Here is a 23620-nt window from a genome sequence, read left to right on the forward strand (position 1 = left end):
GATACAAATCACACACTCAAAATAATTCTAAGGCCAAGCTTAGATCACTTGATTGTGGACTATGTCACCATGCCGATCGGATTTTCTCTCTCTATTTCAGCCAACTCAATCTTTTATTAAAAAAAAAAAAAAAAAAAAAAAAAAAAAAAAAAAAAAAAAAAAACAAATTTAAATGGCCAGTTTCACTCAACTCTCCCTAAAAGATATAAAGAGAATTGGTGGGTGTCGCGATGATGCTTTGGCAGGAATGCCCTCAAACGAGCCTCGGGCGTAACTTGCATTGAAAAACTCAATGATTCATAGAATTCTACAATTCACACTACATATCACATTTCGCTACGTTTTTCATCATTGCAAGAGCCAAAATATCTGTTGCTAAGAGTTATATTTTATTATTCATAAAATCTCAACTCATGAAACCTTCTCCTCAAGAAGAGGTGGAAGCTTTTCATAGGATCTCAATACAAATTCACTCAAATAAAAATATATAAATCATTTTACAATATGTGTTTTGTATTCGGGGTTGCCCTATGCTCTCTCTGTTGCATTCCTGCAACAAAAGACATACAAAACAAGTCCGACCACTCAACAACAAAGTGGTTTATACAAATAAGGTATGTTCTCAAAAACGGGGTTGTTTGTAATTTTTTTTGTGTATGCAATGATCCTTCCGTAGGTTCACTTACGGAAACCTTGTTACGACTTCTCCTTCCTCTAAATGATAATGTTTAATGAACTTCTCCCAACATCACTGGCGGCAAACCGCCAGCATCGCTGCAATCCAAAAACTTCACTGGACCATTCAATCGGTAGGAGCGACGAGAGGTGTGTACAAAAGGCAAGGATGTAGTCAACGTGAGCTGATGACTCATGCTTATTAGGAATTCTTCATTGAAGATCAATAATTATAATGATCTATTCCTATCACGATGAAATTTCAAAAGATTATCCAGATCTATCGGTCCAGGTTATAAACTCGTTGAATTCATCAGTGTAGTGCGCGTGTGGCCCAAAACATCTAAAGGCATCACAGACCTATTATTGTCTCAAACTTCCATTGGCTAGATGATGATAGTCCCTCTAAGAAGTTGGCCACAAAGGAAAAAATCCTTCGTATAACTAGTTAGCAAACTAAGGTCTCATTCGTTAATGGAATTAACTAAACAAATCACTCCACCAACTAAGAACGGCCATGCACCACCACCTATAGAATCAAGAAGAGCTCAATGTAATTAAGTAATCAATGTAATTAAGTTGAAATAAATAAATATAGATAAATTTTATAAATTCATCTAAAAAGGCTTCTTAAATGCTTTATAGATGCTACTTTGACTTTATACATGTTTATAGGTTGAAAACTTGGTCAACAAGTTAATCACGTATTAGACAAGTTAATAGCTTGTAGAACAAGCTAATTATATGATGTATCTATAGAAAATTTGCCTTGTAAGTTAAGACATGTATTTAGCAAAGTTAACATATGTTGGAGGTCATTTAGAACATCACCATGTAGCTCCTAGTTAGATAGTACATATAGAAGTAAGAATAAAGCTTTCTTCACTCTTATCAATCCATTTTTAGTCTTTAGTCTTATTTCAAGATTTTCTAATTTTCTTATCTTTAGCAATAGCCATTTTAGTTCAATATATTATCATCTTTTAATGACTTTCTAATCTTTTCAAGTGACATAAGAATGTATTGAGTTTCCTTTCTTTGAGACTCATGTCCTTGATACTCTAATACATGCTTTGAAAAATAAAATCTTTCTTTTTTATAAGTTTTTAAATAATGCTTTTGATTTTTTAAAATGGATTGAATAAAGGCTTAAATTTATCATAAAATTTAGAAAACTCATAGATTTTAGATTTTATTTATTAATTTGATTAATATATCAATATTTGTTAATAAAACAAATTAAAACTATAAAAAATATAATTTTAATAAATATTTTTTAATAAATATATATATATATATATATATTATGCTAAAAAAATATATTTTTAATTTTTAAAAAATCTTATTATTTTTTTTTAAATAGACTAAATTACTACTTACAATAATTTATGGTTTATTTTTGACATTAAATTTTAATTTCTTTATGTTTTTTTTTATTATTTTAAGAAAATTTAATTTTTTTCAACAAACTATAGAATAAATTTAAAATTTAAAACTAATCTAAAATAATAGACATTTTTTTAACTTTTATTTTTTTATTTTTTAAAAACTTGAACCTGAAAAGATGTCCTTTCGTTTTTTTTTTGGTATAGAAGTAATTTTACTTTTCACTAATAGATACATGATTTAAAGTAAATTATGAGTATATCAATTCTATTAGAATTATTTATATTTTTAAAATAATATTTTTATTGATTTTTATAGTATTTATGAATTTAAATATTTTATCATTTTGACTTTCAAAATATCTTGCATAATTTTCACTAACAAAGCTAGAAATTTTAGCTCTTTGTTAAAAGTGAAAATGAGCATAAGTATGTATGATCGTTTATTACAATGCAAAGTGCATAATCTATTCATCTCCATATTTATGGAAATAAGATGATGAGTACAATAGTTGTAAGATGTAGATGTTTCTTTATTATAGGTTAATTTAGCTGTTTAATGCATTACATACAGGCTTTGGTATAAAAACACAGGTTCAAATCCCATGACCATCATGGAGGCTTTTTGCTTAGGAAAAAATATATTTTTGATTTTTGATCACACATGAAATGTGTCTGAGAACTTTATACAGATTATTCTACAACTTTATAGTCTATGCTATGAAGATATTGTTCTTGAGCTGGACTTAAGCAAATAAATAAATACAAACCTACATCTAATGTGCAAGCTTGGCACATCAATAAAGATTAAATTATTAAATAATAATAGATAACAAAGAGATTACACTACTAATGTAGTCAATTTTCTTCAAATAACACCTCTTCAAAGTTCAATCAACCAGTTTGTATTCCATTCTATTCTTTATGATATGCATTTTTTGAGACTTCACTCAAATTTTAATTAATCTAGTAATTATAAATTAAATCACCTAATCTTCAATTAAATCATCATTTGTAGTTTAGAAAGATCTAATTTCAATTGTATATATATGGTTGAAGAAATTATAAATTCCCAAAAAGATAGGATTAATGATATTTATATTTACAGAATTTCAAGAAAAACATGATTATTGACCAAAATGTGAATTTTTTCTATTTTATTTTATAAAATTTTAAAATTTGGATTTTCATTTATTCCTTTTATTTCGTTTTTAAAGAAATATCTCCAGCAAAGATTATCTTTCTAAAAAAACAATAAACTTGTAAGCAATGACATTATTAAAAAAAAAAACAATCTTACATATACATAAAATAGTAAGGTTCTACAATTTCTGAAAATGGTGTTGTTAATAATACACAAAACAATCTTTTAGTATTTTTTCATTGTAAAGATTTAGAATGTGTTTTTCTTTCTTTTTTCTTTTTTCTTTTGTTCCTTCATAAATGAGAGTATTATAACAACTATTGTCCACAACATTTTAACCGGCATTTTATTTTAAACACTTCATATCAAATGTTATTTTAAAAATGTGTTTGGGTTTACTTTTTAGTATATTTATTATTAACCCAAATAATTTGGATAACTTTACACACTGTAACTGAAATAACAACATTCTAATTATGCTTGTTTTCATTTACAGGCTATAATATGAAATTAGAAAATAAAATACATACACATTAAGTATATATATATATATATATATATATATATAAACACTTCGTTGTGTTTATTTAGAAAAAAATAACTTTTATATTTTATTGTGTGGAATAAATATAATAAATGATAAAATATATAATACTTCATTGACAATAATTTTATCTCAAATTAAATATATATATATATATATATATATATAATGTGAAAGGATAGTTCAAGCTATGGTTCTTGTTTTTTTATGCTAAAATAAAATGTGAATCTTCTAACTAAATAGTATTTGTAATGGCACATTGTAATATAAAAGATATATGACAGTGTACAGATATATATATATATATATATATCGACATACATAGATACTGTGAAAAGAATGACTTGAAAGAGAAGACGCGTAAAACAAATAGATTAAATAACTTCCCACTCTTACATTTATTCACATACACACACACGCATGCACCCATAAATTAATTTGTCACCGTGTGAATTTTAATGTTATGGTTTCTTTAGATTTGCTAAATGTCGATCCTACTTACCTTCGAGCACAGCACCCCTCTCGTTTTTCCTGCACAAATGCACAGAAGAAGCATTTTTCAAAGAATGACAGCGTTCTCCCATCTCCCGCATCCACCTTTTTTCATTAATTAAATATCTGAGTTGGTTTGTTTATTTGTTGGAACTGTTATGACTTTGTGAGCAAAGGAAACATCCCGGAAGCCCTAAAGGCGTCACCTTTGAGGGCGGTGTCCAACGAGAACCGGGCTTCACTAGCGGAGTAGCCGCGTGGGCTAGTTAGAATTAGGGTTCTCCTTCAATGGCCGCGCTGGTTCCTCAAATTAGGGTTTCCTCCTCACTGCCCGCCATCCCCCCGCCTCCCCCAATTGGGCCCTGCACTGCAATGTCTCAGTGCCAAGTTCCCAAGCAACTTGGGTGCCATTTCGGCAATTCATCGACAGCCGCGCATGTAGCCTGGAGATCTGGCAACTTTTCAAAAGGCCTGCCTCGCTCTCGCACACTGTCCTCCTTCTCCACGGTGCTCACTTCCCCTTTTCTCTTGTCGTTGGTAATGCCGAAGGGTGAGCTACCTCAGATGGGACCCCATTTTTGGGCAAGCACCTCTCCACCCTTTTATCCTGATATTTGTAGCTCTGTCACCACAAGCAATGCAACTTGCCCTGCCCTGCCCTGACTAACAGTCTGACTCGAGAGGGGTTGGACCGATGATCGCGCGCTGCTGTCCATGGATCGTCCACAAATTCGCCGACTGTTTCTCCCGGGTGCCTTGGGCGTGCCCTGCGGGGGTGTGCTTTTCGCGACAAGAGGCGCTCTGCGCCTCACGTTTCCATCACTAATGCAGACTCCGCCAGACGATTGCACCTTGCGGAACCGAGGACAGTTCACCATGCCCGCTTTCCAGTACACTGCCAATGACGAACGCTGAATCATCTCAGGCTCCCTGCCGCAATTGCGTTCATCCTATTCCCATCCATCACAATTCATTAATAAAATAACTACATTTGAAAGGATACATTTACTGCACATGTTTTCGTAAGCCCACTAAAAAACACAGAATGTGAAAGTTCGCCGAGAAATTCACATGCAATGTTTCACAGAACCGGGACTGGCCTACATCCCCAGGATCTAAAACACAATTTTGTTTTATTTTCATAGAATGAACGAAAGTAAACTGACATTCGTTGTTTGTTATCAATGGTCGGTTTTCTCAACCGATCATTTATCATCAACGGGACACATCCATCAGCAGACACCGAGAATGAATTCATAACCGGGTATGAAAAATTGGCGTCACGGTGACGTAGCGACAAAGCGAAGGCCAGAAAAAAGGGTTTCCGAGAAGGAGCATCGCCATTTATAGAGAGAACTGGAGCGATTGCAAGGTGCAAAGTGGAGGGACTAAATCACTTCAGCTGCCTTGAGCGCAGGCCCCAAAGCTGAGAAGGTATATTCTATTCCACCCCCAGATGATACCACCATCTGCAGTGCGAAAGTTCTGGTCCCTCGTACTGTACAGCGTCTATTCTTACACGCCCCTTCTGTACATACAGATCACCGGCAGATCTTTTGGTGTCACGAAGCATTGTGATGGCCTTGGCTTCTTTCACGTATTGTATATGTGTTAGTATACGAGTACTCTACACCACTCCTTTGTGATCAATGTCAACTCAAGGAATCAACTTTGGCTTTTAGAGCATTATTGACAGTATTAGATAGCTGAATGAGTTGTGATGGAAATTTGTAATGACACTTTTATTGGATATGTACCAAGCAGAAGATTCGTGTTGAGATTTTTCAATTGATCATTTGAAGGGATCATGTTAGTGGTGTCAAACTTGTGTGTATATATATATATATATATATATTCACATATGTACATTAACAATCTAGTCGTTTATTAGCTTGTTGAACACTCCATATAAAAAGAAAACAGTGTCCAAACGTATTTTCGTACGATTCAAAATTTCCTGCACCCTAAAAATATGGACATTTATATATGATACGAAACACTTTTGAAACTTTCATGTCTCAATCATGTCTCATTTCACATTAAAATACATTTACTACCCACAATTTTGAAGTGTGTATACAGTCACATATTTTAATATAAATGGGAGAGAGGGGTATAGCCTGAAATCCAATCAAATCACTACTCGCAACCACAAACAGTATCGAAATCTAAGGCCAGCCATCGGAAGCATGCAAGCAGACACGGATCCTTCCTTAGAAAGCGCCGGAGCGACAACAGGAGACAGGCGCGAGATATTCCATCGCATACGTTCATCAGCACGATGAGATACGATGCAAGGATGGTAATTACGAAATGGGATACGAGGCCATGGGTGGTGGCTAGTTCCGGGGCAGAGCGGCAGCTGGGGTGCATGCGCAATAAGGGACTTGAGAGCGGAAAAAGATGCCGCAACGCGATTATTAAATGCGAAAAGAATGGTGCTCTGAAAGGGAAGAACACGTCAAAACGATCCATGGTGGACTGGGCGACTAAGAATAGCACGGGACGGGGCAAAGTGGGAGTCAGGAGAAGCTTTTGCTCATGTCGGCCGCCACTGGAAAAAAGGATAGCTAACCTTAACAAGTTCTGGCGTTGGACGATGGGAAACCAGAAAAAGGAATAAACAAAGAGGAAAATGCTCACAGGAATGGAAAGGAATGGATCATGCGAGACGGGAGGCCCGGTGGGCGGGGATGAGTCCGTGTGTGGTCGTGGTTGGGTGAGGGTGTGTGTGTGTGTTCGTGCGCGTGAGGATGGATGTTTCTCTGTCGCTCCTGTCTGTGATCAATGATCGATGGGTCGATCAGGTTGCGGCTGCAGGCAGCGGAGCGTGACGCTACTTGAATCATGCGTTGGGAGGGTAGGAACATGACAGGGGCTGGACGGATCTGAAGCAGTAGTGAAGGCGTGGTGTGTGTGGCAGTGACCTCGATCGTCCGCTCAGTGTCAGCTCGTCAGGGGTACATTCCGCGAGTCTGGCCTATGGATGTACAGTCGTCGATATCCAGTCCAAATAAGTCCTTTTCTTCGCGACTGATGACGATTTGCCCACAGATGAGAGTGATAGTGAGAGAGATAGAAGAGAATGGGAGTGATTGATCTAGTAGCGTAGTTCATGGACACATGATATCATGTCGAAGTACACAGGGGTGTCGTCGACATACGGTACAGAGGAGGGCCTATTCTTAGAGGTGTCGAAGGTGGAGTGATTTGAGGGAATAGTCCAGGGTAACTTTGTTTTGTGGATGGATTTCTGCTGTGTAGTGACCAGGGCTGGCACGCAGCGGAAAGTGTGGGACATTAGTTGGGGTTGTCGGAGCTTGCCTTTCTCTGCTGCTCAAGGAAGAGGGGGAGGAGTGTCTACCAGTCGCTAGTCGGAGGGTGCATGCGCATTTCGTGATATCCCACGAACAAGATTCTTCCGTCATCTCAGTCTTCATCAGCTTTGGAAATCCCTGCTGTCGTCGACTCACTCAAACTGGGCTGAATTCGTCCCAGTTGGCAGGAACGGGTGCAACACGTGTTGGAGGTGATCCGAGATTTCGTGGCTTCCCAAGCTGTTGACTTCGGCAGATTTTGTGTCACGAGAAACTAGAGAGAGAGGGACAGACGGGGAGAAGAGAAATCTCGCAGAATCTGTGTTCAACTGAGTAACGTCGGGAATCAAGCGTGTATTTTGCTCCTGACATTTGCGGTCAGTGAGAATTCGCCAGTTGATATCCGGAGGTTCGTGTGGAGACGCGTACTGGTGAGTGGATGACGATCTTGTGACTCGTAGGAGAGTGGTATTGTATTTAGCAGTGCTGTTTGAATAGGGGAGCTTCATGTTTCAATTGTGGTCCATTAGCTTCTGAGAGGATATGGATTCGGAGAGGATTTGGGCGCTGGAGAAGAACGAGAGCAAGGGTTTGGAGTTCACAGCCGCCTGGTGCGGGTGCAGGTTGCGGAGGGTATGCACTGTTCTGTTCTATTCTGTTCAGGTCATGGAGATCAAGAGCTCGGGAGCTGCACTGCGATGGCAGCACATTTCTTTACCGTGAGGTGCGTTCGCTTCATAGAACTGTCGCCGAAAGTCCAAATGAGTTGGATACTTGTCCTGCTTTCAGTTGAGCCTCTTCACGTCGGGGCATTTCATCTACCAGCGACCATGGTGGAGCCTTTGATGTTACTTTCGACATGGGCTGAGAGACCCAAGAGCATTGTTTCTATTGCGATAGGTTTTATTCTTGCTGGAATCGCTACCGGTTTCGTGCTGTTCCGTTTGGAAGTTGCCAAGCGGAGTTAAACCTCTGTACATTTGAGGCCTTTTTATCATAATTATTGTTATCACTCTCCCCCCTGCTCTTTTTTTGTATTCCGACTAGGGGAGTAATGATTTGGTTAATTCACCCGATACAGAAGCGGTCCAGACTTGAAGTATCCGTATCTTGATCTGCGAGACTTTTCGTCCGTTTAGTTAGACGCAGCACACTTAAGAAGTAGGTTGCGAGGTGAACTATTGTAGTTTAGCTTTGGACGTCAATGCTCGTAAGAACTAATTTGCTAAATCTTTCGAGCATGATCGCGGGACTTCTAACTTTCTAATGCTTCAGTGCTCACCTGAAATGTCTCACCCAACCGTGATGCTTGAGCTTAACATTGAGGTTACGATTGTGCGCGTAGTGTTCAGTAATCAATGCATTTGTTACATCGCACGTCAAAGTAGGCAAGCGCTTCAAACCTCACTTGGCATTCGTGCCTGCCATTTGATGCTGCTAACACTGTAACCATTTCATTCGTCAATCGAAACTGAGATAGAGACGCTAGGAAAGGATCATGCCCTTGTAACATCGGGCAGGTACACTCTGTGAGGATTTTAGAGGGATTCGGGGTAAAGTTTTTGATTTTCATCTCACTCTGCATGAGTGCGTTCTACTCCGTCGCAACTTTTCCTTTTGAAATAAAAAAAATTCTGGCTATCATAAGAACTAAGATCTCTCTGACTTTGATTTTGGGAACTGGGTTATGTTGTGCAGATGAGTATGTGCTGTGAAAACATCTTGGCTCGAGAGAGTGAGAAGATTGAAACCTCCTTCTAGCGCTGCCAGTATCATTTGCTCGACGCAAAGCTCTCTACAATATTTGGGATGAGAGCAATGAGGGCCTACGGTGACGAGTTTGTGGTTGTCAGTGCGGGAGAACAACCTGAAGACGATCTCACGGAGATAACCATCAACTGCCCTGACAAAGTTGGACTTGGATGTGATATCGCCCGTACTGTATTCGAGTTCGGCTTGAGCATCACAAGAGGAGGTAACTAGAATCTAGAGGATGCTCATAAGTTTGCAATTTTCTCTGCCTTCCTAAGCATCGCACACGCCTTCTCGATTTGTCATATCGTAATTTGAAGTCGCACATGCTATCGCAGATCTAGCTACCGACGGTCGGTGGTGCTTCGTGGCGCTCTGGGTAATCCCAAGGAAGAGAATACTGCCCACACGCTGGACATTGCTGAAGCAGCGATTGGAGGACGCTTGCCCTTCCGCGCTCCCAACGCTCCTACCCAATTGCACTCAAGTGTCTTTATCACAGAGAGTGCTGCTGCTTCAAGTTTGCTCAATCGATCGCACTGGCCTACTCAATGGTGATCAGAAATTCTCCCTGCGTCTCTACCTTTTGATCCTTGTTTCGATTGACGACATATGCCTTCACTTCAATCACTGCGAACCAGGCGCACAGATAGTCCTCCTAAGTTGTTGAGAGGATACTCATCTTCGTGGGGGTTCATTATTGCAGACGTAGCACAAAAGCTTTGGGAACTTGAGTTCACAATTCACAAAGTGAAGGTGTCGACAACCCCAGAGGAGAAATCCATCAATTTTTTCTTCATAAGTGACAGTAGGTATGTGGAACCCCCCACCATCTTCTCCCCATCTTTCGAAACCCGCAGGTGATCGAGCTGTCTCAGGATGTGACTTACAGTCAGATGATGTGGCGCTAATGGATTGTACTCGTGGTGACAGCGTTTGTATATGACTGTGGTTGCAGAAACAAGCTGCCTTGGAAGAAACGAGGGGATGAGGTGATCCAACAAGTGAAGGAATTGCTGGGAACGAACTGTTTGCATTGTGATATCAGGCAGGCGAGTCAGGAGCTTAGGGGGTTAGACATTCTTCCCCCGCCGGCCTGGCTCACCAAGGATTTGTTTTACGATGATGCTCCTTCGTTTGAGAACAGCAGGGGTGATACTGTGGGAGTTCAGAATGTCTGCTCGGCCACCATTGATGTGAAGCACGATACTATCAATAGCCCTCTGCACACTCTACTCCAAGTGACATGTAAGAGGCGGAAGGGTTTGTTGTATGACACTCTTCGATGCGTGAAAGACCTGGAACTGCAGGTGGCACACATGCGAATCGCATCACTGGATAATGGCAATAGTGAGATCAGCGTCTTTTTCTTGAACTCCAAGGGCCAAAAGATCACCGACCCAACCAAGAAAGAAGAGATCCTCTCTTCCGTAAGAGAGGCAGTCGATAACCCTCTGCGCATCAAGATCATCACTCGAGGAGTCGACACCGAGTTGTTCGTGTCAACCCCCATCGAGAATTGCGGAAGGGGCCGCCCTCGCGTCATCTACGATGTCACTCTCGCTCTGAAGATGCTAGATGTCGGCATTTTTCAGGTTAATATTCCCCCACCTTCATTAGTCGCACTCGACCTGATGTCACAACCCTCAACGTCTTCTTATCCCATCCACCACTCGACTTGAAGCCAGTGCTGAATGCTGAAATCTGCTCATCCTTGTTCCTCCTGTTGCAGGCTGACATTGGACGTCACGAGGTGAACAACCAACGTTGGGAGGTCTACCGCTTTCTGCTGTCGGACAGAGAAGATTTCAACCTAACCTACACCAGGAACCGCAACCTCATCATCGAACGAGTTCAAGACATGCTGATCGGGTGACGAACCTGATGCAGCTCTCCTCTCCTTCGATGCACTCTCGTCGAATTCCTGCCCTTGGTAGCGCTAGGAGGGACATGGGGAGATCTTGTCACATTGGTGAGCTCCTCTGTAGGGATTGGAAGGAGAGTTTTGCGTCGTACCCACTAGAGGCCCTTAGTTACATATGCACATGCCATCCGTAGTCTATGCTAGCAACTCCTTCAATTGAAGGACCACGCCGGTGTTGTTGTTGGCACTCACCATCACGCGACTGCAACAACGAAACCGCCGATTGTTTCCTTATCTCTCCTTTCTTTTCTTCCTATGTAAATACTGTACATAGTATGTGATACAGATTCAATTTATACTACCTCTGTACCCAGTTAGAGAAGTAGTCCGCTATACATCCGAATCCTCCCTAGTTTTAGTTGAAGAAACAGCTTGTTTCCTGGTGGAGGAATACACCAAGTACCGACGCCTGTCTGCGTGGTTCCTCTTCAGCATGTTGTATTATATTGTGCACACTGGTAAGCCCTTGTCCGATCATACTGTTCGTATGACTTTGTTGCACACATGTGTAGTACACTTGATGATATTCTCTTCAACAACGGATTGTATAGTGTTGCGACAGAAATTACCTGACTTTTCCTTTGCAACTGTAATAAACGCTCAAATCCGAAACCTCATCTTTGTTTGAAACTTACCTCACAAACACATCAATTCTCATGCACAGATAAATATTATTACGTTCATGCTTGACAATAAGTAGGTAATAATAGCATCACTGCTTATTTATGAAAAGTAAAAGCAAATTTCAATGTATTTACTATAGTATGCCATTTTGTACCCTATTGATACGTTATACGGATATTTTACAGCCATAAATTCGCAAACACAGGTCCATAATATCTGAACACAAAGACCATAACAGATTTGCATTTTTCTCTAACTTCAATCCTAAACAGTAATGGAAAACTGCAGCACAAATTTGCGTCATGTTGCAAAGAATAACAATATCAATCAGAAGAGCATATATGCTCATGTCTGAAAGAAATGTATATCATTAAATAAAAAAAGTATATGTACTACCCACTCACTGACATATTTCCCAAAGACTTTGTCCAATATTATCTCATGTTTGATAAAAAATGTACCTACTTTGCAGAATACGTTCCCAACACACACTCTAAACTTTTTATTTCACATATCTATCATCCATGTGTGTCTACACACAACAATGTTGGATACATACCTCAAAATTTGTAAGCATCTTACATATGGACTACCAAATGTTGGGAGTCTCTAAAATAAATTGATAAGAGAGGTGTAGGGTTAAGGATTCGAGGATTTAAAAAAAAAAACACTAAAGGAATATTTTTGACCAATTAGACAATGTTTAGGGTTTATTAGAACGTTTTGGTGCAAGGAGTTATTTGGATTTTTTTTGTTTATCTAATTCACTACCTGGGTACCTTTTCTTCTCTGGCCTAAATAGGGTGCAAAGCATTTATAGAAGCAAAGCAAAGGCTAAGCTGGAAAGGCAGAATGAATAAATTGAAAAATAAGATAATTTATATTTTATGAAAAAAATTCGCAAATTTTGTGCTGTTTTACAATGAAAATTTTAGTTCAACTTTATACTGATTTTAGTTTTGATATGTATATGTATGTATAAATTTACTTCAAAATAAATTTTTTAAGGGCATGATGTTCAATAAACTTGGCTATTATCATACATTTTAGAAGTCTTTGTAAATGATTCATAGCTTCTTCGTATAACTATGTTTGTAAAAAACTAGAGAGAAAATTTGCTCCTTTTGTCAAACAATTCTGTTTCGTTTCAATGTTACTATTGAACTTTAGACAATCCTTTATAATCATACTTGAATAAACAATAAAACAAAATACTAAGTACAGTACTTGAAATTTGCAATGTTATACAGCATTAGTGTGATTTTAATCAATGATATGTTGAAAATCAACCTTTTAGTAAAACTCATTATTCAGAAAACATTCTAAATTACCATTTTTATTTAGAAAAGAAACATAATCTCTCTCTCTCTCTCTCTCTCTCTCTCTCTACATATATATATATATATATATATATACATATATATACATATATATAATAAAGCATTAATGGGTCTTTGTTACATTTATTGTTCTTATTATTATTATTATTAATAAAATAATCCAACTTACTTAAAATTTAAGAAACCAAAAAAAGAAAAAAGAAAAGCACATTTTTTGAACTACTAATCACCAATATTTAACAAAAAAGAAAATAAATATTGTAAAAGAGTCATTTTTAGCTATATTATAGTAAATTCAAATTCAAATTAATTTTAAGCCAAAGAATAATTTCTACTATGTATATATATATATATATATATATTAAAGATTAACAATACCTTTTGAATTCAGGCTCCTATTCACAAATGAACTATGAAGTTAAACAATATCAAATTTGGTTATTAATTAAAAGCATTAAAGATTAACAATTCAAACAAGAACTCAGTGGCAACAAGGGGGGAAAGTTGATGTGAGAGTTTAGAGCAAGAGGGAGAGAAGGGTCCCTTTTGGAACGTGAATGATAGTGTGTTTTGGTTTTTGGGGTGTGGCTGCGCTCAAGACTTTGCCAAAAAGGGAACTCGGGGGGTCCAACGGAGAGCATCATGAAAAGCCATCAGCCGTTTATGAGGGTTCTTGCAGAAGGAAGTTAGTAATCATACGCTTGTCTCAAAGCATAATTAAACCATGTGTGTGTAAGTATTAACTCTTTTGTATTGTAAAACTGCATATGGCTCATTAAATCAGTTGTAGTTTTTTTTTGATAGTGCCTTGCTACTTGGATATTTGTAGTAACTCTAAAGCTATTACGGGCACAAACTCCTGAATTCTGGAAGGGACATACTTATTAGATAAAAAATTAGATCATGGAATGGCATGTACAGTAGTTAATGGGTGAAATGTTGAAGGAAGGAGAAAATATAAATCAAAATAAAAATAAAATTTAAAATTTATTAGAATAAAATTGTATGGAATGTGTGTTAGAAAAGGTGCTGCTATAAAAGAAGAGTAGCTCAACTTGGATATAAACTAGTATAAAAATGACTTTAAGAGATTTGGATTGAGGAAGAATGCAACATATTAGAGGCAATATGAGCACTAAGTCAAGAAGGATAATGACATCCAACTACAAGTATTCTTGAGAAGAGTCACCCCAGTAGCTATAGATTTAGTTTTGTTGAATTTCTTTTCAAAACAAATCCAACAAAAATTGTGGTTGATGCAAAAGTAGTAAAAATAAAACCAAAGGTTTTGCAAAAACAATGTATTATGATTTAGTTTGTTGGAATAAATCCCCTTTTAAAACAATTTTGAAAAGACTATTAAATGACCCTGTTATTAAGCAAGAACGTTAGTAGAATATCTTTTTTTAAAACCTTCTTCTGAAGAAGCTATCCAATGAAATACATAAAAAGTAATAAAGTATTTTGGATAGCTGAAGTTAAGAAAGTAATTGGTGCTAATTTAAAAATAAGAAATCAAGAATAAAGATATTATATTGTGTTTATTTTTTGAGAAGATTTAAAACTAAAATTAGTGGTGATCAAATTGTTTAAAATTAATTTTGATAGATTACAACTTCTTTTCAATTTGGTGTAGATTTGTTTTGGCCACAAAATACCACATTAAAGATTCTATAGCTTTAATAATTTTTTAAAGAAATAAATTTAAGACTTATTAAATATATATATATATATATATATATATATATATAAAATTTTAGATTTCCAATCAACTTATGAATTAAACAGATTTTAGAACAATGTTTTTTAAAAATCAATAGCATAGACAAAATTAAGAAATAAAGAAACCTTAAAAACATAATAAAAATTTAACTTTAATAGTCAAAAATAAAAATAATATATAACAGTAAAAAGAAAGAACAAAGAATAAATAAAAAAATGTGAAGAAACAGTGTACAAATAGAATTCTATTATGTCTAAAAAAATATAAGATTCTTAACATATAGCAAGAAGGACATGACTACTTCAAAAAATAATTATACTAACAAAGTTTATGACATATTACATGAAAATAAAAAGAGCTTTCTATCGATAAAATAAATTACAGCAATTAAAGAAAAAATTGCAAAGTAGGATGTAAAGAAAGAAAGAAAATAAATCAAGAATTCAAAAGAATCAAGAAATAATCAATGCTATAAGAATATTGTAAATAAAGCTAATTTAAAAAGAAATGAGGAGCTTATCCTAAGTATGTATAAGGTAAGAGGAATAAAATATTTAAATATCTAAACATATATAAATATAAAATTAAGCACTGATACCATACTAGCTATTAGAATTGACATTGTTTAATATCAATTAGAAATACAATGTAGAAACTTATTCTTAAAAGATATTACAAGCAATGATAGTTTTTTTTAAACAAAGTAATCTAAAAAACAAAATAAGTGGCCTTAATACCACTTTAATTATTTACTTTGTCATGTTATATCATACTAGTTGATTAATAATGTAAAGGCATTTATTTGTAAATACATTAAATCAATAGAAGAAATAAAAAATAAAATTCAAGCTCTTATATGTACTATTGATGAAGAATAATTAAAATGGATAAATTATGTAATTATATTAATAAAAAAATCAAAAAAATAAGACAATGATAACAACTATTTTGGTTCACATATTAAAATCTTAATTTGAAAGATAGTAGTTACCTTATACTAATCCTTCTAGTTGAAATTTATATTTTAAAGATCAAAATTTTATTAATAATTTTTATTAATAAAAATACTTAATTATTTTCTTTTATAGATTTTTATAGATTAGATTATAATTATATGACATTTGGACACTTAAATTAACTTAAGATAATTAATTTTTAAATTAGATTAGAATATACAATATTAAACCTATTCTTATTAAGAAACCAAAGAATTACAATTTGGTTGCTATTCTTACTTATGGGAATTAAATAATATAAAAATAATATATTATTATAATATTACAAGCTAGTAAAAGACTTCATGAAGGATGCCATTTAAATGATTTCTTACAAAAAAACTCTTCTAAAGTTCTTATATAAAAAATAAAAAAAAAAAGAAAAAGATAATAACATAGAAGTAACTAGATGTCTTCTATTAGAAGACATTTTGCAAGCCACTTATAACAACTTGGAATTGTTATTGAACTAATATCATATATTAAATAATTATAAGTGCAATATTAAGTTTTTGATAGAAAATCTTTAGAACATATTATAGCATTCTACAAAAAAAACTAATAAAAATAATAAATAAATAAATAAATAAATATATATATATATATATATATATATATAATATAAAATTTACAACAAAATCTTGGTTAGTAGTCTATCAGATTCAAAGAGAATATTTAGTAGTAAAAATAAGGAAGAACCTAAATTGACAAAAAATAGTTTCAATAGTAGAATCATAGTTTAAAAAAATATATTTAAAGTAAGATTCTTACTTTTTAAGTGATCAAATTTGATATTTTTATTTTTTTAGTATAAATTTTAAGATTTTAGTTCATAAAATTATTGTTATCTTGGCTAAAATAAAAAACCACTCAGACTATAATTAAATAATAAAGACTCAATCAACATCTTATCATTTGTATAATTTAAAAAATAATTAGACTAAAATCTATAATTAAATTAATTATTTTTTTTTTTTTTTTAGAAAATTTATAATATGTTCAAGAAAATTTTAAAAAAATTAAGAAATAGAGGTGAAGGTGACAAAAGATTTGATAACACATTGAGAGAAGAAATGTCCAAACTATAGTCAACTTAAATAAGAAAACCTTGAAGATAATGTTCAAGCATTGGTCATTCTATTACAAATATGAAATTGATACTCCTTGTGGAACTAAGAGTTAAAATGGGAGGTGATGTTACAATGTTGTATTATATGAATTCTTTCTTGAGAATGCACTAGACACTTGGCTGTGGAAGGTAAAGTTGTATTTTATAAATATCCAAGAAGCCTAATAGGTTTCAACCATCTAAATACAAAATAATTCAAATTTTAATTTAAAAGTAATTAAAGCTAATATAAAGTTCTCAAAAATACTTTTTTTAGTAACTTCAATCATACAAAAATTCTAATTGCTTTATTACTTTCATAATTAGATAATTTTTATCTCTCCTTGCAAGCACTAATCCTAGTTGGTGAATTTTAGCAAGCTAGAATTCCTAATTTGACCATCTACTTGGTAAAATGTTTTACACATAAGTGCCATTATAAGTCTTTTATATGCTCAAAAAAAAATTCAATCCAATCCAACTTATAAATTGTGAGAAAAAGGCCAAAAATCGCACTAATGTTACTTGGCTACCAACTTAAAAGTTGATGCAAATGTTCTAGTAATAATTTCTCTTTTTCTAACTATTAACTTCAAATCAAAATTGGTATGTAGCTTGATCTTGAAGTCTTCTACCACCATATCAAATTTTACCTTGATTCAATTAATAGATCTTCAGATGTTATAGAAACCCTATCCAATTCCAAACTACCAACTTCTAATATTGTCTTGTACCAAAACCTAGATATCTCTCAATTCTACTATAGATTAATACAAAATTTTATACATAATCAATACATCCAATTAACCAAGTATGGTTAAATTTTGAAATATATATATGAGACACCAATTGCACGAATTAGCCAAGAGTACTAGCCTTAATTGTATTGGATAAATCATGAATCATTGATATAAATCCTAACTTTGAAGAATAATTATAAAGTCATTCCAAATCCTTTGAAAAAAAGCCTTATAATTTTAAATTCAATCTAAAGCTAGCTTATCAATCCTAATTTCCAATCTTCAAATGCCTCCTTACTTTGCCATAGGCGGCTATTTTGATGGCTTGAGGTTTGATTTTGACCATGTCTTATAAATGGTCAACCTTTGGATATCAATCTAACCTATCCTAAGGATTTTTTATCCCAATCCTACCTTTAATTTAATCTTAGTATCAATCATGCTAATTATTTATCTCTTCTAATCTAATTTTATCAATTTATGGCCTTTCTAAGGTAGTAAAAGAATTTCTATAGCCTAGAAGATAAAATTATTAATCAACCTTTAATTTACTAGCTATTAAGACAAGAAAATAAACTAAGAGGCTTTTATAAAATCCATGTTTAAATATTTTAAATTATTATTGAATAAAGATGATTAAATATTAATTAAAAATTGATTTTTGATTATACTTTAAATATATATTTGTGTTACAATACGACAATGGACATTCAAAAAAATATTTCAAATTTTTTTTATTAAGTTCTAAACGGTTTTAAAAGATTTTTAGAATATTATAATATAAAGGTTTTAAGAATATTCTAAAAGATTCTAAAAGGTTCTCAAAATATTTTCATATATTCTAAAAAATTCTAAGAAGATTAAAAAAGTTGTCTAAGAAGTTTCTTTGAATTGCTTTGTCTTCAAGCAATGTAGAAATTTCTTGAGAAACTTCTTAAGATTTCTTTGATTTCAAGCAATGTGAAAACTTTCCAAAAAGCTTTCTATGATTGCTTCCTTTTTAAATAAAATGAGAACTTCTATAGAAGCTTCTTAATACTTAATATATATTAAAGCTAAGAATGAGAGGATCCTTAGTTTTTGACAATACATCTTTTGAAGCTTTAACTCATCTTTTTTAGTATTAATCTTGTACTTATTTGGTTTAATTAAGTTCTTGCTAGCTTTCTTGTTGAAATTCTTCTGTTCAATTTCTTGTTTGGTCTTTTGTATTTTTTATTTGTGATAATAATAAATTAAAAAAATAACTTATCAATAAAATAATCTTTCTTAAAAAGTGAAGCATAAAAAAATATGTAGTCATAGTTTTTAAAAATTAATTTTATTGTTCTTATATATGTCTAATTATAAGATATAAAGATATAATGTGCTTTAATTTATATCTTATCATATATAATTTATATATTAGATATATTCTAATTTGTGTTAAAAATAAAAATAATAAAAATTTGATTATAAAATAATTTTAAATAATATTGAAAGGATTTAATTTACTAATTGAATAATTTTTAAGAACATCTATGGTTGTAAATAGATGCAGTTCATTTTGAAGTATTTTCTAAATATTTGTTTCATCTCTTTGGTGCATATAGAATTTAATTTTATAAATTTTTTAAGATGTGTAGATTATTTGGTAATATCAATAGAAATATTATTACTATTATTAAATAATATCCTTTTTGTTAATCAAATAATAATTTCATATCATTGAAAATGTATCACACGCATACATATTTATTCCAATAATTATCTATAAAATTAATTAGAAATAAATAAAAGTATATTAATTTGATAATATCTTCTAAAAAAACTTTTTAGAAGCTTCATAGATGTTGCTTTAACTTTACACATATTTGTAGTTAATTGATAGGCTAGAAACTTGGTCAACAAATTAGCCACGTGACACACATATTAGTAACTTGTGGAACAAGCTAATTATGTGGCACACATATAGATAACTTGTCTTGTAAGTTAACTCATATGTCTAGCAAAGTCAACACACATTGGAGGCCTTATAGAATATGGTTATATAGCTCTTAGTTAGAGTGTATATATAGAGATAATAGTGAAGTCTTTTTTACTCTTATTAATGCTTTTTTAGTTCTTAGTCTTATTTCAAGTCTTTCTTATCTTCTTATTTTTAGCAATAGCCATTCTAATTTAATAATATATTATCTTTTAGTAATTTTTTAGTCTTTTAGAGTGACTCGAGAATATATTGATTTTTTTAGTCATTTGATATTCATATCTTTAACAGTTTGACATGAGTGCTAACTTATTATTTTTGTCTTTGTTTTAAAAGTGAGTGGATTATTCTACTTCTATTGTTATATTTTGAAGATTAAAAATTAATTACCTATATATATATATATATATATATATATATCTATTTTTTCTAACTTTGATTTTTTTTCTTAAAAAAAGTAGATTATCATTTTTCATAGAAATTTTTATTTGATATTAGAGGTTGTAGATTATCTTTTTTTAATTTAATTCTTTGAATTTGTTTGACTTGTCTATGAAAGAAAATATTATGGATGCTATGCTTAGTGGAAGTGAAAATAGATTTGTAACTATTGTAGATCTTCACAAGTTTGTTAATACTCTAAGAGTAGAAATCTCATGTTGTTATATTGTAACATGACTATATGGTAAAAGATAATAATATAGATCTTATTATAGAAGAGCCAAATTAAAAGATAAAGTAAAAAAATATGGATAAAAGATAGGAAGATAATGAAACTTTTGATAGTAATGCTTCTTTTTTAGAAAAATGACTTCTATCTACTTTGTAAGGCCATAAATAAGGTAAAATAAAGTAGATTAGAAAAATAAAAGATAAAGGCATATGTAGGAAGGAGTTTGGAGTTGGTTTTAGAAGAATTTACCTTGAATGGAATAAAAATTAATACCTAAAGAAGAATGGTTATCAGTTAGGGTAGAAATCAGACCTCAAGGCACAAAACTAAGTCTCAACAATGATGCTGGAATTCTTTTGTTGATCAAAGAATGGAGTTGGAAAGAAAACTTGATAAGATTTCAATAGACATTGATTTTGAGGGTTTTGGATGGATAATGACTTTGCAAGAGCTTTGCAAAGTCGATGTTGTTTTCAGTGACTTTGATTTTTGGAAAATAAAATAAGGTTGATATTTTGGATAATTTTAGGAGTTTGGTAATAGATCTATAAGTGAAATTTCTAAGTTTGTGGATGTATTTGTGCTTGATGTGTGCTATGAATTTAAATTTGATTGAACAATTAGACTAAAAAGCATGAAGGTTTTTGTAGGTTTTTGTCTCAGAATTCAAGGTTTTGAGGACAAGTGAGGTTTTCTTAGATATCTATGAATATTTTACTTAGATTGGAGTAAAATTTATTTATAAAGGTAGTTGACTTGATTTACTATACATATATAAAATTTGAAAATAATCGAATAGTTTGAAAGGGAGATTTTGGTGCTGAAATTTATCATTCAGATTTGAGTAGGAGGACTGCCGATACTTGAGCAGATTTTAGGGTTGATCTAATTTTTGGTGTATTCGAACTTTTTCAAATTTTTTTTGCTTGTTGTCAAATTAATTTTTAAGAGGTGTTTATATTTTGAGTTAAAATCAATGGTTCATTCATTAATTATTGAGGTTTGAATCTGCTTTAGGAATTACTTGTGATTGATTAGGATTTGGTTTAAGATTTGGATTAGGATTTGGTTTAGGATTTGGATTAGAATTTGGTTAATATTAGGATTTAATTTAGGTTAGAATTTTATTAGATTTGTTTAAGATTTATTTAGGATTTGGTTGGGATTTGTTTCGGATTTGATTGAAGTTTGATTAAGATTTGATTAGAGCTTATTTAGGATTTAATTAGGATTTGATTAGGATTTGATTAAGATTTGACTAAGATTTTTTTAGGATTTTATTAGAACTTATTTAGGGATTGACAAGGTTTTGACCAAGTTTTGACTAAGGTTTGATTAAAGTTTGATTAAAGTTTGACCAAGGTTTTCACTAGGATTTAATTAAGGTTTTTATTTTTAATATTTTATTAATATATATATTTTATTATATATTTTTTAAAATTTCTATGTTATTTCTTTATGATTTCTTTAAAGGATCTCTAAGAATTCTTTGTATTTTTTGTATAATTAATTTGAAATTTTAATTGAATTTGATTGATGTTTGATTATATTTACTAATATTTAATTATAATTTATTTTAAAATCTATTAGAATTGTTAAGACTTGTTGTTGCAATTTTTCTTTTATCTTCCACAACCAGGTGCTTGATACATTCTCAAGCCAAATTTCACATAATACAACAATATATTTTTAACATGAATCATAGATGTATTATTCATACACATATGAAAGAAGTTTAGAGTCTATGCCAAGAAGTGGAGTAGTAGAAGGGAAGAAGTAAATCAATTTTAAAACCAAATTCAGGAAATTTTATTTCTATGAACACAAAAGATGCAAGGATTAATATGCCCGAGAAGTTTGATGGAACAAGGTCAAAATTTCAAGGATTTCTATAACAAATTAACATCTATTTAAAGTTGCATCTTTTCCAATACTCCAATGGATTTGCTTAAGTAGGTTTTATAAGTGCACTTTTATAAAAAAGTGATTTGTCTTGGTTTATATCTTTGATGGAAAAATATTTACGACCACTCTATGATTTAATTTCATTCTTGGAAGTATTTACATCTATATTTGAAAAAAAATATTTAAAAAAAGATAAGAGAGACCAAACTTATATTGCTATAATAAGAATCATATTCAACTACCTTATATACTAGTGAATTCCAAAATCTTACTTGCGACATAGATTAGAATGATAAAGCCCTTCTTAATCAACTTTGATATGAATTAAAAGATAATATCAAATATTTGTTATTGAAAATACTAAGAACAAATTCATTGGAGCATATATTGCTCAAGCCATTACATGTAATAATTGATTCTTTGAAAGATGTTAAGAATAAAAATTTGATTGAAAAAATAAAAGTCAAACCATAATGACATCTTTTAAGTTTTTAGAAGCTAATTTGTTCATACTACAGCCTATATAAATTAGCATGGTATATTTTAAACCTCTTATTGAGCAAGAAAAGATTCATTATTCTAAAGAAGATTTGTATCTATATTATAGAGAATCCAAGCACACTATTCAACATTATCTAAAGAAACAATGGAATTACAAAATGAAGAGCATAGTTACAAAAAAAGATGATATATTGGAAAATAATTTTCTCTCACTACAATAGAATCTGTGCAATTGAAATCTTGCATAATACTTAGTAAAGATCCTATTTTCTCTTTTAATCCCTCATCTTGTTTCATAATAGAAGTTTACATTAGATCAAAAAATCACAAAATCTTAGCCTAATTAGATTCAAGAGTCTCAGCCTATTTTATAAAAAAGACTTTGTCAAAAAATAAGAAATATTGTTAGTTGAGAAAATTAAACTTGTATATGTAGAATTCATAGATGGTCATTTTCTGTCTTTTAAAGATATTATCCATGAGATTTTTCTTTTGGATGTAGCAATTAAAGATCATAATAGCATAATAATATTTAATGTGATAAGATCTCCCTTCAATCTAATTATTTTAAAATTATTATGGTTAGAAGAGTATAATCTTTAAATAGATTAGATTTTTTGTAGTTTGATTTAAAATTCCATCAATCAAATAAAAATACATAAGCCTTGTACATCTAAATTTATATTAGTAGGTGAAAAAGCTTTCATTATTGTGATAAAAAAAAATATCATCTTTTGTTAAATATGCCATGTCTATTTTTGATGGTATAAAGATGTCAAGTCATATTTCTAGCCAGTATTAATATTTCTAGG

General features: G+C 32.2%; 1 protein-coding gene, 1 long non-coding RNA gene and 1 other non-coding gene across 3 annotated transcripts; 1 reads left to right on the plus strand and 2 right to left on the minus strand.

The window, feature by feature from the left end:
- Positions 1-231: 231 nt before the first annotated feature.
- LOC112283026 (5.8S ribosomal RNA) lies at positions 232-384 on the minus strand. The gene has a single exon (XR_002970005.1). It is a non-coding gene; the product is annotated as a 5.8S ribosomal RNA (ribosomal RNA).
- A 3711-nt stretch (positions 385-4095) lies between these two features.
- On the minus strand, positions 4096-4587 carry LOC141045444 (uncharacterized). The gene is made up of 2 exons (XR_016502933.1): positions 4447-4587; positions 4096-4279 (listed from the first exon to the last, which is right to left on the minus strand). It is a non-coding gene; the product is annotated as an uncharacterized LOC141045444 (long non-coding RNA).
- A 2348-nt stretch (positions 4588-6935) lies between these two features.
- LOC112282791 (ACT domain-containing protein ACR9) lies at positions 6936-11734 on the plus strand. The gene is made up of 7 exons (XM_024520864.3): positions 6936-7988; positions 8181-8281; positions 9256-9532; positions 9648-9863; positions 10016-10121; positions 10268-10904; positions 11042-11734. Exons 3-7 carry the CDS (start codon positions 9367-9369, stop codon positions 11183-11185), a joined length of 1269 nt encoding a protein of 422 aa, XP_024376632.1. The 5' UTR covers positions 6936-7988; positions 8181-8281; positions 9256-9366; the 3' UTR covers positions 11186-11734.
- Positions 11735-23620: the final 11886 nt, after the last annotated feature.

The sequence above is a fragment of the Physcomitrium patens genome, chromosome 5, assembly GCF_059467195.1.
Source record: "Physcomitrium patens ecotype Gransden chromosome 5, ASM5946719v1, whole genome shotgun sequence".
NCBI classification, from domain to species: Eukaryota; Viridiplantae; Streptophyta; class Bryopsida; order Funariales; family Funariaceae; genus Physcomitrium; species Physcomitrium patens.

Excerpts from the sequence above, each read along its gene's own strand:
- LOC112282791 (XM_024520864.3), top strand. The coding sequence starts at position 9,367 with ATGAGAGCAATGAGGGCCTACGGTGACGAGTTTGTGGTTGTCAGTGCG. Across the intron at positions 9,864-10,015 it reads TCGCACTGGCCTACTCAATG|ACGTAGCACAAAAGCTTTGG; the intron begins GTGATCAGAAAT and ends TCATTATTGCAG. Across the intron at positions 10,122-10,267 it reads TTCTTCATAAGTGACAGTAG|AAACAAGCTGCCTTGGAAGA; the intron begins GTATGTGGAACC and ends CTGTGGTTGCAG.